This window comes from Gobio gobio, assembly GCF_949357685.1.
Source record: "Gobio gobio genome assembly, chromosome: 25".
Taxonomy (NCBI): Eukaryota; Metazoa; Chordata; class Actinopteri; order Cypriniformes; family Gobionidae; genus Gobio; species Gobio gobio.
In genome coordinates, this window is record NC_137121.1 from 18123639 (window position 1) to 18141771 (window position 18133).

An 18133-nucleotide genomic window follows, 5' to 3' on the forward strand; every position below is an offset into this window, starting at 1 on the left:
ATGCATTCCAGCTGTGTATCTTCAATAGTATAATTTAGCCTGTGTAGCGAGACATTTGGCGTTTCATAAAACGTGCGTCTGAGTTGGATTTTCTACAGTAGCAGATGATTGGACAAGGGTGACACTTTGCCCGCAGCGTCCTCTTTCATGTTTCAGCTGTCTCCAGAGCCTCCTTCAACACTGTAAGACTCTGAATCCTTGAGGCTCTTCTTCAGAAGCAACCACTTTAGGAACATCACTTTACTTTTGACATTGTTCTGAAAGGCTTTGGGCTTTGGTGGTGTATTTCATACTGTGTTTACTGGCTGAAAGAAGTATGTTTCTCGAGGAGTAAATGTACCTTTGATTTCTCACTTAGAGTCAATGGATTCTGCATTAAAAGGACGGGTTAAGGCCAGGGTGCTTTTATAGCTCTGAGGGATTTTAAGGTTTATGAATCATATAACCTGTTTTTCTGAGAAGCATCATGCTTAATGTTCCTAAATCAACATCATATTTGGTCCTGGAACAACTTTGTCATTGTTCACTCATTTTGATGTGTATTGTGTGTTGCAGGGAGGCTCCATTCAGAATAGGAAGTCGAAGCGTTGTTTGGAATTGGTGGAAATTGCGGACGTGGATCATGGATATCAGCTGGCCCTTCAGAAGTGCAGCAGTCAAAAATGGACAATTACCAACATATTGCCTGGGGAAAGTTCTATAGGCATGGTGTCTTAAGGGACAAATCACTGTCACTGGATATACAGTGGACTGAGATACTGTGTCCCTTTATACTTGTCATTCTGTCATCAGCTGGAGGACAGGGTGCTGTTCTCTGTTATTTAACACTGTAAACATCTTCATCTCGTGTCGGACCTCAAAGACACAATAAAAACGTCTCCTGAATTTCATTTGACCAAAAGAGATGGTTGGTTTCGAAACACTGATGCTTAAAGGGATAGTTCTCCAAAAATGAAAATTCATCATTTATTCACGTTTTTCCAAACCTGGGGTGCATTTCCCAAAAGCATTGTTCGCCAACTATGGTCGCAAGTTCCGTCGTTATCAGCATAGTTCAACGAGTTGGTGGTTCCCGAAACCATAGTTCCAACGAACATTCGCACATAGCATCGCAAATTTGTGTGTGTGGAACGACAGCTCTTTACCTGAGGTTAGAAGCATAGCTTCTTGTTTGCATGACATGTGGACATAGGCCACATCCACTTGAAGCCAGAGCGTTCCTAATCCGTTCTTTTTTTTCCCTTGTTCTAAAAATAATTCTGTAAACACCCCATCATCTCAAGAAATATCTGTGTACACATGAAACCACTGAAACCGACTCAAAATGATGTAGTATACATGCCAGACCAGTATGTGGCGCTGAAATTCTGCCACAGAGATGCACTGAAAACGGAGAAGAAGACTTGGAGCATGTGCGAGACGTGGGGTGATTTCACAAAATATACAGAGATTGGCTGTACACACGAAAATGCAAGGGTGTCATTTTCAGATTTATTCACTCTGGAACCCGGTTTTAAAAAGTAGCGGTTTCAGGAGCCTGATACATCTGGACAAAACACTGATCGATACGATACATAAGTTTTACATATACAGCTAAATGTGTCTCCGTGTGTACGTAACCTAAACATGCTGACATTCAATACAAATCTTTATCTTTCATAACGAATATATGCAAATTTAATTTATGTCTTTTAGTTTGTAAAAGTAACATCGCCCTCTATGGTCATTCCACCAAGCTGCAGCTTCCCATCAGCAGCTTGTCCAAGGAGTTCAAGGTCACACATGCCCAGGAGGTCTTGATGTACCGAGATTCCTCTGATGCCAAAGTCTTCTCAGCTGGAATCTGCGTTAAGACGGGAAGGAAGTGGCAGGCACAGAAAGGGGTGGACAGCGTGGAGCTCCTGGTTGGCAACGTGGCAGAGGGACGTGCAGGCCTGGGCAGTTTTCCTAAGCCACACTATGATAAAGCCAGAGGGAGGGAGAAGCGTCAGTTGGTGCAGGACGAGGTGGAGGAAGATCGCCTGACCAAGATGGTTTGGTATGCAACAGCAAGGGGCTAACCCTAACCCTATGCCGAGCAGCGCAAGATCACCTGGGAAGAGCTGTGGAGCTCTGAACCACTGCGCATCAGGTTCCTCATCAGTTCGGTGTACGACCTTCTACCTAGCCAATCCGACCTACACCGCTGGGGTTTGGCAGACTCTCCAGCATGCCAACTGTGCCAAAGGAATGGCACACTGGAGCATATCCTCAGCTGCAGGCTTTGGGGGATGGGTGGTATCGCTGGTGCCATGATCAGGTCCTCAGGGCCCTGGCAGATACAATCACCGCAGCGTTTCAGAGCAGTAAGTGTCAGCATCCCTCCAAGCATACCATCTTCTTTGTCAGAGCTGGGGAGAAGGCACAACAGTAGCCACGCTCCCCAGGTGGGCTCCTCTCCAATGCAAGAGACTGGCACCTTCAAGTGGACCTGGGAAGGCAGCTTAAGTTCCCGAACCACATCACGACCACTTCACTCCGCCCAGACGTGGTGATAACATCAGAGTCGACCAGGCAGGTGATCATAGTGGAGCTTACTGTCCCCTGGGAAGACCGATTGGAGGAGGCAAATGAGTGCAAGAGAGCCAAGTATGCAGAGCTGGTGGAGGAGTGCAGGAGCAGCAGCTGGAAAGTGCGCAGTGAGCCAGTTGAGGTCGGTTGCCCGGGCTTTGCTGGACAGTCGTTGCTCCGAACACTCAAACTCCTTGGAGTTAAAGGACAACTATGTCACAATCAACTAGTTGCAATAGTGTAACTAAGGCATTACTGTACTGACATCTCGCCAAAGCTCAAGAATATGAAACAAACACAAACCTTGCTTTCCTAAAGCTGGACCACCAGGATTGAATCCGTTGATTGCTCATAGATGTGCCATACATGTGACTTCTTGAGCCAGCATAGTAGTCTCCATGGTGATGACAGAGAGTGCACTGTATTGCTGCCATTGTACCGTTTTCTGTCCCACAGTCCGTTCGCAGCCTCATGGGTACAACGCCAAGGCATTGTACACAGGACGTATAGTTATGGGCAATAACTGCAGGGTCATTGTTAGTGTGACCACAAGTAAGCCAGAGGACACGTCTAGAAAACCCATCAGTGCATCCGGATATGCCGAAACCAAATGGCTTTAGTTTATCGTACCAAAGACAGTTCGGTCCCATGGAATGATATGTACGCCTAATGAATCTACGACATGTCCTGTGCCCGGGCGAGGGTGTCTATTGATTTAAAGACCCGAAACACCTGTTGACCCCGCGTTCATCACTGATGACGTGCACCAGACGGTGTATGTTAGAACTGTCAAGAGATTTAAAGTACGTTTTTGGAGAGTGTGCATGTGCAAACTATGAGCCTATTAGGGCTGTGCGATATTGAAGAAAAATGCGATATGCCATATCCTTGTTAAATAATGCGATATTCGATATGCGATTTTGATTTGTTTAAGTGTGTAAAATCTGTTTCTTTCCCCAACTGATATCTTTCACTTAAAGCATAACCGACTGTGTTTACATGAATACTCAAGACAGCCATTTTGACATAACTGTGTGTGTATTTGACAGTTCGAGTGTGTAACAAGAGACGAAAAAAGAACGGCTTGTGCGCACGTTTCGGTGTGTGTGTCAAAAAGCAGACAGCGTGAGACTGCAAGGAGTTGTTTTTTGCAAGTTATTGCGTTTTAATAACTCTTCTTAACGTCAAGCAAGTCACATAAGTAACAGTCGTGTGCTCAGTCTATTCTCTGCTATATGCGTCGAACTAAAACGTACACTTTTCACAATGTTGAAGTAGCATATTAAAATCATTCAGATATTGCGTTCCCTTGCGATATGCATATTGCGATATGTACATTTGGGATATTTCGATATATTGCGCAGCCCTAGAGCCTATGATTGAATCTGGAATTAAAGCAAAATAAGAAAAAATTTAATTAGTCCTCCGATGCCATGTCCATAATTTATGGCAAAAATCTGGCATTAATTCGATCTCAAACGGATTCATTAAAAGAAGTTATTATTCCACCACCTCTGTGTGACATCATTAACCAACGTGGTTGAACGACAAATTTTGTGACAATACGGTTTCGGGAAACAGTCGAGACTACGCACCGTACTATGGTAGTTAAGTAGCGAGTTATGTCATAGTATGGGAAACACACCAAGACTTTCTTTTTCTTCTACAAACCACAAAAGAAGATATTTCTTATAATGTTGGTTACAAAACAGTTTTGACCATTGACTTTCATTGTATGGACAAACGAAAAGTTACTCAAAATACGACATACAGGTTTGGATCGACAGTTAGTTAGTAAATGATGACTGATTTCTTTTTAAATTTTTGGGTGAACTGTCCCTTAAACGTTCTGCTGTATGATTGACTCGTGTATTTAAGTATTTAGTAATTTTGCTACTGTGTAGCACCAATTTAAAATGTTTTTCTTTTTCTCAGGTTCGTGAATGATTGTTGTGATTATTTGATGTGGAAAAAGATATTTTATAAATGTAAATAATCTTTCTAAATAATATTAAAGACTTTTAACTCTTCATGCTTGAATTTTCTCGGGTTAAAGCTTGTTTAGTGCCCCAAAACAGACCATCTAACCACCTAAAGCTGGTTAAAACAGGTTTTCATTAAAGTAACCATGGTGTAAAAAATGGCTTGGGTATCTATGCTATAAAAACTCTCAGATCTCTATTCATATGGTTTTCATTCTTTTAAAGAGAGTTCTGGCATTCACCGAAATTAAAGTTCCACCTTCACAGTTTCTGCTTTTGAGAAAATCTCTCTCTTAACATCTACCATGCAGGGACAAACCCCATTTAATCAAAGTCAGGAACACTTGACAACCTCACTTGAGCTCTGAGCTATCCAAATCCCTCAAATCTCTAAAGCGCAGACACACATGTTGCTTTAACAAGGACCAACAGTTTCATGAGTCGTTCTGTTTAAAAACTATTGGAAACATTGGAACTCCAAAGACAGAACCGGCACCAGAATCTCATGGCAGTGCATAACTATTTAATGCTTTGGTGAATCTCATCCACATGTTTCCGTACAATCTTCTTTCGTCCCACTAACGGTTAGGGTTACCAGTGGATCTTTATGCTTACTTTTTTCCTAAAAGTTGTACGAATAACATTATAAAATGTCGTTCTAAATTGCCAATATTTTTCAATTTGGTGACTTGATGGCTAATTCGTAATCTCGTTTGTACATTTTCATACGCCTGTTTATGCCCCACTAACCTTCATGCTTACTTTTTTTTGTAACAATCATACATTTTCACACAAATCCCATCATACACATTCATATGAAAATGATACTATTAACTTGCATGAATTTGTACAATCTCATTCATACAATCTGCGTATGCCTCACTGACACTTTAGTGGTTAGATGTGGACTATCATGCTTTTTTTTTTTTTTCTAAAAATCTTACATTCCATACAAATTCACACAAAATTGCAACCAAATAAAGTTTTCTCATGAGATCTATTGGAACTGAAGATCATTGCTTGCAAATATTTAAGCCACAGAAGTGTCTCAACATTCTCGTGACAATCTCTTGGTAAAGCAACTTAAATGAATCTCCTACATCCCCTGAGATAGAAAATCTAAATGAGTTTTAGAAGTGCAATTGTCAGGAAGTCTCAAATACACCTACATCCTTGAAATAGTTTGTATTGATTGAAAAAAACCAACAACAACAACAAAAACACATCCACACTGAGGCTGATCATATGAATCAATTTCTCATCTTCCTTCTATTTCGCTCTGCACTTCCAGACCTGTCAGAAATAAAGTTGAGATGATAAAACTCCTATTCCGACTGACCTTCTGAGGGGGAAAATGAACATCTTTTATGTCTGGAAATGCAAGCTCTTGTTAAGATCTCTTTGGCCTGGAGTAGAAACATGAATGCAGTTTGGTAAAAAATATATATATTTCAGCACATTTGTAAAGGAAGATAGGGTTTGCGATTTCATTTATTCAACATCTTTTAGACTGTAAAACTGTTAGACAATAACACTAGTGACTATGAATGATTCAATACATCCATATGGCTTTGACAATGAACCCTCTCCTTCCCCTGCTGTATTTTATTGCTGAGTAACCAGAAGAATTAATATAGCAGTATAAATTCTGAGCATGATCATTAATCAAAGGTATTAAGACAGCACTGCCTGCTTCGCTGTCTCATTGATGGGAGTATTCGAAGTGTAAGAAGCCCAGAGCATTTCAAGAGCTTGTTATCAGGTCTTAAAAGTGTTGGGTTAGCACTTCTGAACCTCATAATCCCACAGGCTGAGAAGACAAACCCTCTGAGTTTATTCAATTAGCCTACTGTGTTCTCCCATAAGGAGCTTGCTTCCACTATCTGCTGTAGTGCTTCTACATGGAGTGTTGTGCAAGTGGGGCAAGCAATACGAATACTGAACACGGAGAAACGGAGGAATTCACACTACATAAACAGTTGGCATGAAACGGCAGTTGCGATAGACTTTTCTTCTCTATTGTGACGTACAGTGTATCCAAGTGAATCGGTTTCTTAAACAAGAAAAAATGCGGGATTTTTTGTCCATGGGGCATTTATTGGATGGTTGTGGTTTGCTATAAAGACCTTATTCAGAGCAGCGCCATGACAGGTATGAAAGCGAGGCTGAGAGGGGTAGACTTACCGTGTTTGCAACATGGTTTGCAATGGCATTCCCTGTGTTTCATCAGCTGAACAATCCAAAAACATATTAACCCTAAAGTCATGTTCTGGACAAATTAGGGCAAACTCGTTTTTTTTTATCTGAGCGGCACAAGACTTGGCTACTTTTCCTACATTTGCCACCTGAACACACACACAAAATCGTCTCGATTCTACAATGTTAAGTGCTTGAAAAAAAAAAGTCCTTAATCCCGCCTTCGTGGACAAAAAAGGGCACCCATAGGAATGAATGGGAAAAAAATGTAATTCCGAGCATATTTTTTTTATTTGTCCAAAAAAATCAATAAATCCAACACAATGCAGATCATACGTACACACAAACGAAGGAGTGAGCCTATACAACATTCTCAATGTGCAAACACTCACACTCACACACACACCGTGACACACACACACTCAAACACACATCCACAAAAGCAAGCATTGCATTGATCAGGCATTGAATGAGCCTATAACAGAGTGAGTTTTAGTTTTTGTATTTTTGTCAAATAAAAAACAGTCACTCACACATACACAAAAAAAAAACAAAAAAAATGTTACTTGTTTTCAGAGATCAGCCCATATGCAGCCATTTAGTTCTATTGATATTTTAGCTTTAAAAAGAAATTAATACCATCATAGGTCACCAGATGTCACCAAAGTCACCACATTTTTAGGTTTTGGCTCTCTGGACTTGCTGATATGTTTTTTTTTTTACTGAAGTTAAAGAAATATTAAATATAACATAAAAATAAGCATATTTTACATAAAAAATATGGTACTTTTAGAGGTAAATAAATTAATGAATACTCCAAATATCACAAAAAAGCATAAATTGATAGAATTAATTTTATCAAAGATGGTGATGTAACATTTATTTGAAAAAATAAAATTGGAATCACACCTGAGACCTTTGTGCCCAAATGTGTCCACGAAGGCGGGATTAAGGGCTGTAAATGCGAGGCTGGCTTGAGGGTTAAATAACACAACCCACTGAAGAGGTCATCGCTGTTGCCTGTACGTTAAAAAAAGCAAAGGAAAAACTTTTCTGATTTTAGTACATTGTTGAGAACTTTTTATACGTTTTGGCCATTTTTTACACAACAACGTGGGGGCTTGAAATGCAAACTTTTGAAAACGTGTTTCAAAGTGCACGTTTTTGAAAGCGATGCTATTATTGTCTCCGTGTAAACTACAAAAACGTGAATTTGTGAAAATGGAGACGTCATGCGCATGCATATTACATGTTTTCCTTTACAAAGTGACCTCGCCAACTACTGACCTGGCAGTATTATACAGCATTTTTAGTCATTTTCGCAGATCCGTGTGAATGGGGATCGTTTTGACAATGCTGTTCCATGTATGCGAAAAACACAAAGAAACAACTTTTCAGATTTTAGTACATCGTTGTCGTGTAAATGTACCTTGGTTGACTGGTTTTAGTTGGTCTTCTTCAAGCCTGTTGATAGCTTTTTTAGCAGGCTGATTTTAGAAGGGTTTTTTGACCAATTCTATTAGCTGGTCAGGCTGGGAGATCAGCTTAACCAGTTTAAACCAGCATAGACTGGTTGTAGCTTTTGTCTGCAGGGATTTTAATATAACTGTAATGTTGTTGCAGTGTTTGTCATGTTGCTAGGTTTTCGTAAAATGTAAGATGAGGTCACATTTACCTATTTTCAACTAATTTTGACAGGCAAAGTACAGTAATTTCAATAGGATTCTACACAATCTGGAATTTTGCACGAGGACGAAAGATTTCCCCACACAGATTTCAGAACTTGTTCAAGTTGGTCATATTAATTCGCTTCATTGATCAACAGAAAGCTACTTGGTTTAAAAAGTGATTCCTGTTTGAGTTGTGATTCATACAATCGCTACACTATTGACAATGAACAACTGACCTTTTTTACCCATGAAATTGTGACCTTACCTCATTATTTTTTCTTCGCAGAAGCTAAGATCCAGGCCTCCTCAGTGCATGGACCACTATTAAAAGTTCCTATAAAAAGCAAGACTTTCTCAGTAACACTTATGACCTCTTATGTTGCTTAATGGATCATTAGCAAATGTTCATTTTGTTCCAAATATAAAAATCTGAGAAAAATATAGATCACTTTTAAAATGTTTTTTACAGACTACCTGGAGTGTTTTAATGGTAAACTCTGGGTTTAATGTGTAATAGGCCTGTGTGTTATAAATGTGTTTAAATGTGTAAAATTGAATGTGTATAAATGAAGATGTTTCCTACTGAACAGACTAAAAACAAGGAGATTTAGAATCCTTAATTCAGCTGCATTAAATGAGGTAAAAGCGTATGGTTTTTGATTCGTTCGTGTGCGAGAAATTAGCCAGTCCCATCTGGTGTGTGCTGGCCCACTCACACATTTCGAGAAGCATCTTGCTGCTCGTTTGTATATCTCACTATTGGCACCAACTGCATTAACGGAAACCGAAAAGAAAGGAAATAATGACAGTTCACGCAATCATATGTTGCTCGGCGTTCCTGCTGTGGTGGATAATGGAGCAGAAAAGAGTTCAAGCTTGATTAAATGGATTCACTAGCAACTGTGAAACTGCTTGTGAAGGTTGCTGGCAGGAAATCATAACAGAAGGCAATAGCCAAATTTGCCTAATTGCCATTGGTTGACGGAGAACAAATTGTTTTAGTTGAAAAGACCACACCAGAGATTTACAAGACATAACTGGCACAGTTTGATTCGGAGATAAAAATCCCAGCAAAAGGCAAGAACCCTTAGGCTCATGCAGACATTTGCATAACTGACTTCAGGTTTGTCTCTTTTCATATTTTAAACACATTTTCTCCAACCACAACGTTTATCAAGGAATATCTTACTTAAGCAGTAATTAGGAGAACCAACCTATACAAATCAAACCAGGTAAATGTAATTTATATGGAAAACCTTGAATATCACATAATGAGCTTTCATTCATTCATTCACACACATTCTCGACTCCAAAATCAATTAATTTTCAATTATTTTGCTGTTTTTGTTGCCCAGTGATTAGCTTTAAGGTCCTAGACACAGAAGTAAACACCATCCGAAGAGCAAGACGGTATAGAAATTTCACATTGCAGAGGCAATCGATTCATTCAATGGAATGAAGAATGCACTAGTCGTTCGTGACTTTGGCCTTGAGCGGGTTTGTTTCATTTGACATGCTTGGCAGGTCGGTGAACTGAGCTCTGTGGCGCTCCCGAGCTTCTTCCAAGCTCAAAGAAATATTGACAAGAAACGACTTGATATTTAGGGATATTCAGGGGAATGTGTCCCATCATTGGTGTTTACGGTGGTCATAGAAATCCATGTAAACATGGTATGGTCAACAGGGCTTCCAGCTCATCTGCCTCGAGCAAGAGGTTTGCCTCAACCATCATATGCCAAATGACTGACTGATAAAACCCTGGTCGAGTCTTGAGAAAACAAGCAGGGTTGCTGGACAAGAGAACACATTCTTTTAGAGTAGCTTTCAAATCAAGAGGGCAGTTTTGAGTCTGTGTGAATAAGGCTTCTGAAAGCTCTCTTCCAATTACAGGCACAGTGAAATGGCCAATATACAATCGTTTTGTATAGGCTATACTATATTTTATTTTATGCACTGCTGGAAGCTTCTGCGTATGATTTAAGTCTCAGATCTTTTTCACAACAAGCTCTTAAAAGTCAAGTTTCTTCACTGCTGCAAGAGCTTGTGTTTAACAGTTCACTGGCGACATCTGGTGGTCATGAATCTCGTCAGCGTCACATGTTGGGTTTCTGTTTGCAAGAGCGCCACAAACTGCTTTCATGAAATTATTTCGTTTAATGAGGCATAAAATGTCACAATTCTATCCAATAAATCTATTTACAGTCCACTTACCATGACTTCTTGGAACTTCTATGACTTCCGCAGGAACCAACACGTTATTTACATCATTCTAGATATAATTTGTATTTAATTCTGCGCTCTGCATTGAGTCCTTAGTTTAATTTAATTTAGTTATGACATAATCCCACTATTGCACAATAATAATATTTCACAATTATTGTTAATTAATTAACAATTAATCGTCCTATCTTAAATCTAAATTAATGGCTCAATGGCAACCAATTGAAGTATTATTATTATTATTAGTGGTAGTAGTTTAGATTATTCATTTGCATTTATCATATTTGCCTAATTTTACTTTTTTATTATTACTTTGATCAGTGCAGTTAATATATATATAGTGGTAGTAGTAGTAGTGGTGGTGGTTATAGCAATAGTAGCAGTTTAGATTAATTTACGTTTATAGTTATAGCTTTTTTTTTTTTTTTTTTTTTACAAATTATTATTACATATACCTGCAGTTAATAATAATAATAAACGTGATGCAAATGAAAAAGTTGTATAACAATGGCATTATTTGTAATTATGTATGTTCTAAAACTAAATTAATGGCTCAAAACAAACTTAATTATTATTATTATTACTAATAATAGCCATACATTTTATTATATTAAGCCATACATTTTATTATATTAAAATATCTGGATCCAGTTTCTAATGATTCCTTGTCCTGTGCAGACCAGATGAAACCACATATATGATTATTATCTTGTATGCATGACATTTCAAGCTAAACTAATCTGTGATCATCATCATTTTGCCAACGGAACCTCTCACGAATGCAAAAGATCAGGGGACACGTTTACAAACGCTCCACGATTAGCGCTTCCGGTTCGTTGTTGGCGACTGTCAAACGGATGAAACAAGTTTAGTTTTCTATCCAACATCTCTCTTAGGATATGTCTCATGCATTTAGGACACTTGCCAGTGGAGTTTTTAGCGTGCTGAGATCTGTGAGCGCCCAGCCACTCTTGCGTCCTGTGAGCGCCGTTCAGACCCGGGGACAACAGCAGCGCAGTCGGAGTGATGGAGTGAAGGGCAGCGAGAGTCAGGCGTTTGATGTGTCCCTCCTTGAGTTTCTTGTGTGTCCACTGTCCAAAAACCCCCTTAGGTATGATTGTTTATCATGTATAATATTATTACCTTATGTAATGCTAGTTATCATAGGAGTTTAATAGCAGTGTTGCTGATGTTATATACCACCGGTTGATAATTTTCCTTGCGAACTTTTACCATGGGAGATTACAATTACTATTTGTTAATTTAAATATTTATTATTTTAAACTTTAAAAAATGTATTATTATTTCAATTAAACGCAACATCCTAAAAATAGACAATTTACATATTAATTTAGTATGGTTTTATAATAACTGCATTTTGTCCTGAATTTTGTTTAACGTGGTATATTTGCATAAGGGATGTTCAGATTATCATTATCAGTAATACTAAGACATGTATTTGCTTCTTTTTTCCCCCAGGTATGACGAGAGGAGCAATGAATTAATAAACGAAGAGCTTGGCATCGCATATCCCATCATTGATGGTATTCCTAACATGATCCCACAGGATGCACGAATGATCCACAAGACCGAAGCGACTGAAAAAGCCACTGAATCTTGAATTTCTAAAGCAAATATTAATTTTCTGCCACAATGTTTTTCTCCCTGTCTACTGTGACCGTTCTTGTGCCGCTGATATCCTTGACAGGACTGTTTTACTCGGCGACTGTGGATGAAAATTTCCCCCAAGGCTGCACGAGTGCAAGCAGTGTGTGTTTCTACAGCCTGCTGTTGCCAGTAACTATTCCTGTTTATGTTTTCTTTCACCTTTGGAAGTGGATGGGAATCAAATTATTTCGACACAATTAGACTGTAGTTTCCTTTTTTCCCCACACAACATATTTTAATCGAATGCATTTTTGTGAACAATGTTTGCTTGTAAACAGTGGACCCTGAAGATTCATACTCGAGAACATTTAACTGGATGTAAACATTGAAGCGAACAATGTAAAAATACAGAATAAAACTGCTAATACCAAAACCTTTGAGTCTTTGTTTTGAATGTGCACAGAACTCTAACATTTCAGCTTGGTACGATTTTACTTCTTCATTCTTTTCTCAACACTTTCCGTGAACTTCATCAAAGGGCACATGGGTTTTGGTGAATCTTCGCCCTTCACCTTAAAAAAGAAAGACTCGTTCAAGCGAGTCTGAATGACTTTCAGCTGGAGCAGATCACCTTTGGTCTTGGATACCGTATCCCCATCTTCACTCGAGGTGTCTGATATCTTCAGCTTGGGTGGATTTGCGGGATGTTTTGGCCTGTGCATTCGTCTTGTTCTGTTCGGCAAGCTCAGGTCTACCGGTTCCTCCGAGCACATGGACGAGTTCTGCTGAAACCTGAGAGAGCTGGCGAGCAGTGGCAAGGTAAAGAAGTTCTCGGTTTGAGTGGTTGCTTCTGCTGTTGACCTACATGAACGCTTCTCTGGTGCCTTCACAGTAGTGGCCTCATTGCAGCTTGAGCTGCTGGAGATCTCCACATATGGATCCAAGAACGATTTCTGTGTGATAAACAGGTCTTGGCTGTTAATTTCTTCAGCCGCACTGGATTCCAAGCTGCTTTCGCCGACAAACTGCTTCTTTCCAAATTCATTGTAATTTTTCTTTGCAGGTTGGCATGGCTCAGTTGGCAAGTTGAAGATGACTCTCTTTTTAATCTTCCCTGTCACTTTAACACTTCTATGACAATCATTCTGAGTTGAATGTTGTGGTGTCTCCTGATCAGGGGAGATGAAGTTAATGGGCTGGATTTGGTGCGTATCTTCGGGTTTGTCAGGCTGTTTTTTTATTTTAGGTTGCTGGAAGTCTTCCTTGCGTTTGTTTTTCTTCCTTCCCTTTTTTCTTTTCTTAGTCTCTTGCTTATGTGTAAAATCTGTCTCACAGGCGCCATCATGCAACAAGAAGTTGGGTACACACTTGGTTTTGCTCTTATCCTTTTTTTCTTTCTTCACTTTCTTGTTTTTATGCTTCTTGGATGCTTTAAAAGCATTTTCAGCAATGGGAAAATTCTTTGTCGGGAATGAAGCCATTTCCTCTACAAAATCAGAGAGTACATGGGTTATTTTTACTAAAATCAGCAAGATGCAATGCATCAGCATCAGAATGAGATTTATTTGGCAAATGTGTGCAAACACACAATGAAGTAGAAACAATAAAAATTCAAGAAATCTAGAGAGTAAGCAGAATCGCCATGTACAGATGTGAACGTGTATACAACTGTATAAATATAAATATGTATTTACATAATACATACACTAAATTGCCAAAAGTTTTGGGACGCCTGCCTTTACATGCACATGAACTTAAATGGCATCCCATTCTTAATCCGTAGGGGTTAATATGGAGTTGGCCCACCATTTTCAGCTATAACAGCTGCAATTCTTCTGGGAAGGCTTTCCACAAGGTCTAGGAGTGTGTTTATGGGATTTTTTTGACCATTCTTCGAAGCGCATTTGTGAGGTTAGGACCTGATGTTGGACGAGAAGGCCTGTCTCAGTCTCCGCTCTAATTCATCCCAAAGGTGTTCTATTGGGTTGACCCCCAAAATGTTCCCACAAGGTTGGGAGCATAAAATTGTCCAAAAGGTATGCTGAAGCTTGTAGGCAGCACGCTTGAATTCACTGAGCTCCTAAGAGCGACCCATTCTTTCACAAATGTTTGGAGAAGCAGTCTGCATGCCTAGGTGCTTGATTGTATACACCTGTGGCCTTGGAAGTGATTGGAACACATTAATTCAATGATTTGGAGGGGTGTCCCAATACTATTGGCAATATAAGATGTGTCTCATTTCGAAGGCTGCGTCCTCCGGAGGTTTTATTTAAGATAAGTAACAATTAGATTGCAATGTAAGAGAACCTTTTACACCTCACAAGGAATAACAGTCAGTTTTCATTTTCATTTTATGAGGTTTTTCAACATTACTATGAGTTCCCCTAGCCTGAATATTGTCCCCAAGTGGATAGAAATGTTGCTCGGTGTAAACCCGAGTTCTGGCTGTCTTTCTCTGCCTTTGAGAAAATGACAGGCCAGACGAGCCAATCCTGAAGTCTCCTGGTTTGACGTCCAAGCAGGAACGGTTACCTCCCTTTCCTCCGCCCAGAGGCACGCCCATGCAAACGCTCGAGAGATCATTGCGTGTGAACGAGTGAATGCCTGTTTCTCAGTGTTTGGATGTACAAATGAAAACAGAAGTCTTTTTTCAGTTCCTTCTGATCTGTGATCAGTGATTTCTGATGTGTAGCTAATTATTTATTATTCGTGCACACACTGCGGCTTCTCTCTCTCCCGACAGAACGGTGTTTTCTATCTTGTGAGTCAGTGTTTTTGTACGTCCTCGTCGCGTCTATCGGTTCTAAAATGTGCATACAGTCATGAGTTTCTGCTCAACATCAGCAGAGATAAACCTCACACACGCCGAAGCTCGGGCTGCACTGGCCGGTGGCCTTCAACATCCCCGACCCCCAGTACTGCATCTGGCCCACAGCGGAGGCGTGCGATTAAGCAGAAGGGGGGTAAGCGTGAGCATATTCGGGCTAGCCAGCCTAGCCCCACAATAAACTGGATTACATTCGATTACTGCTGTTGTGTCTTTGTTTGCGCTGTGTACTCAACGCGCGTCACTGACGCTTTTATTTTATTTTAAAAATAATGCTATTATCAACACTTACTTTTAACTCGTTCATCTCGACAGCTGTAATGGTACTTTGCATGTGTTACAAAGTTGGTAATAATGATGTAGACGGACTCGGTGTGACTGGGACTCAAACACAATAAACTCGCGCTGACTGACAGCGCTCTCATAACTCAGTAGTTACTATAAATAACTTTGTTAGCAATCGCTGAGCTCCATCTCTGGTACATTAGTGATGTCCGGTTCGCGAACGATCTTTCTTTTGAACCAGTTCTTTTTAGTGAACCGAATCAGTTCACCAAATCGGACTGAATCGTTCTAAACGGTTCTCGTCTCCAGTCAGCGCTGATCCATAATTTACTAAAGTTACTAACTTTCTGACATGAGTGAAAGTCCCTCCGACTAGAAATAGACTATTAACCTGAAGTATATGCTGTAACTACAACAGTTCAGACATGCTGAGAACTGATGTGAAGTGAACTCAGGTCCATCCGTCTCTCTGGCAGCAGCTCGTGCCTGCTCGTGCCTGGTAGACCTCGTTAAACCACGCCCCCTCCGCTCATTTAAAATGCAAAGATGTCAGCCAATCACAACAGTGGGCGTTTTTACTGAAGTCTCACAGCAGACACGCCTCTTGAAGCAGGGCATTCAGCCACAGAGCAAACAGCAGTATAGAAAAAATGCCTTTTATTTCTAAATTATGACATTTTATGATGTAAAAGTCATACTAACAATATAAGTACACCTCAGGAAACATTATAAAATAATAGAAAAATGCCATGCCATGGGACCTTTAAATAAGACATCCTTGATGACGTTGCAGCCTTCAAATGCGACCTCCGGAGGACGCAGTCTTCGAAATGAGACGCAGCTATTGTGTTTCTATCTCTATATACGTACATGCTCTATATACCTGGTGCAACAACACTTTACAATCAGGTTTCGTTTGTTAACATTTGTTAACATGAACTAACAATGAAAAATACTTCTAAAGCATTTATTAATCATAGTTAATGTTAATTTAAACATGTACTCAGTAGTGTACAGTATTTGAGTAAATGTAATTAGTTACTGTACTTTATAAGTATCTTTTTTGTTTTACTGGGAATCAAATCCTATATTAGCAATTTTTACTCTTTACTTGATAAAGTATGTGCTCTGTAGTTTCTGTAGACATTTTTTTTCCAAATGTATGAATTTCTTTATTCGGCTGAACACAAAAGAAGATATTTTGAAGAATGTCAGTAACCAACCAGTTGACGGTAGCCATTGGCTTCCACAGTATTTTCTTTCCTACTATGGAAGTTAATGGCTACCAACATTCTTTAAAGTGTATATATTTTGTGTTCAACATAAGAAAGAAACTCATACAGGTTCTGGGTGAACTATCCCTTTAAGAAGCTGTTGTGTCAACCTTGATTTATAAAAAAAAAAAATTCTGTTGGTTTTCTGTTGATTTTAGAAAATAAATGTGATTGCTCTCCTCACAAATCAACTGCTTCCTGTTTTTCACTGGCATGTCTCTTAGGTGTTGAAGACTAGTGAATATTTGAGACTACATTCAATACGAGTAAACTACTTAAAGGCACGATGTGAAATTTTCGCAGCTAGAGGTCGCTTATTCAAAACAAAGGCATAACTTGACGCCTTGATTTTGCGGAATCATGTGAGTTGTTGTCATCAACTCTACAGCTGGTGGAAAAGAATCAGACAGGACTCGGGCAGAAATCATATTCATGGATGAGCTAATGTATTAAAGATTTATTAATGTTACTGTAGTATAAAGCGGGGGGGGGCTGAAAGCCGTTGGAGCGATTGCTAATGAGAGAGAACCGCGACACACGACTCGAGAGAGCTTTTATTATGCCACAGACGACCTCTTCCGTTCAGCGTATGAGGGGTAACGCAGCGCTGTTTTATCATATTAGATTTATTTGAGTGTGTTGAAAGTTATGTTAATGCTACTCTATGTGTTCGCTCGGCGGCTGCTATGAGACACTTGTTGCACACTGCAGTAAGCTAGATCGATATTAGGCATGGTAAAACATGGTACTCGCGGTAAATCAAGAAAACCCAATTTAAACAATAAGACTTACTGTGGTAAGCTATATAACAATGATTCGTTTTCTGTTGATGAATGTATCCAAACAGTCCAAACCTTTCTAATAAAATATATAATATATTAAAACGTCTTTGGTGTTTCCATGGATTCCGCAAAATTAAACCGGAAATCGAAGGTAACGCGAGTATGATGTCATTGATTGGGGACGCACGGACACAGTCCATGTCCTGGTTAAAATGGCTAATTTCTCTGGATTTAAACATTCTTGGAAATATTTGGGATAATGTAAGTACACAAAAGTCAATAAAATGACCGTATTGTAGTAGTTTTTGGATATTTTAGAACTTACATATTGTGCCTTTAAGAACTGTTAAAATCACCGGAACCCCCGGTTTCACAGACAAGGCTTTAAGCCTAGTCCCAGACTAAAATACATGTTTGAGCTGTTTTAACTGAAATCAACTTTCACAGGCATATCTTAAAATATGTTAGTGCCATTGTTTTGTCTTAAGATGCACACCGGTAATGTTTTTTTTTTTCTAAGGCACGTTCATAAAAGCTACTTAAATGTCCTAATTGAACTAAGGCCTAATCCTGGCTTAATCCTGACTTTTACTCAAATCGTATTGAAATTATTGCTGTAAAGGTATTTGTATTTTTACTCAAGTATGGTTTTCAAGTAGTCTTTACACCTCTGTATTTACTAATACACTATTAAAATCAAAAGATGTACCTGCTAATATTAGTTAATGGACATCTGCTA

At 39.3% G+C, this 18133-nt stretch overlaps 3 protein-coding genes across 3 annotated transcripts in view; all 3 read left to right on the top strand.

Annotated features, from left to right (window-relative positions):
* Positions 1-4581, top strand: part of galnt18a (UDP-N-acetyl-alpha-D-galactosamine:polypeptide N-acetylgalactosaminyltransferase 18a) — an 84746-nt gene extending 80165 nt beyond the window's left edge. Inside the window, exon 11 of the mRNA XM_079809407.1 lies at positions 556-4581. Within this exon, the coding sequence (XP_079665533.1) occupies positions 556-717 (162 nt within the window). The 3' untranslated portion in view covers positions 718-4581. The remainder of the gene's footprint in view (positions 1-555) is intronic.
* A 6843-nt stretch (positions 4582-11424) lies between these two features.
* pyurf (PIGY upstream open reading frame) lies at positions 11425-12239 on the top strand (the record flags this gene model as incomplete). The annotated part of the gene is made up of 2 exons (XM_079810435.1): positions 11425-11729; positions 12098-12239. The coding sequence occupies exons 1-2, from the start codon at positions 11518-11520 to the stop codon at positions 12237-12239; spliced, it is 354 nt and encodes a 117-aa protein (XP_079666561.1). The 5' UTR covers positions 11425-11517.
* A 32-nt stretch (positions 12240-12271) lies between these two features.
* LOC307122352 (phosphatidylinositol N-acetylglucosaminyltransferase subunit Y) lies at positions 12272-12487 on the top strand (the record flags this gene model as incomplete). Its single annotated transcript, XM_079810436.1, has 1 exon — positions 12272-12487. One exon carries the CDS (start codon positions 12272-12274, stop codon positions 12485-12487), a length of 216 nt encoding a protein of 71 aa, XP_079666562.1.
* Positions 12488-18133: the final 5646 nt, after the last annotated feature.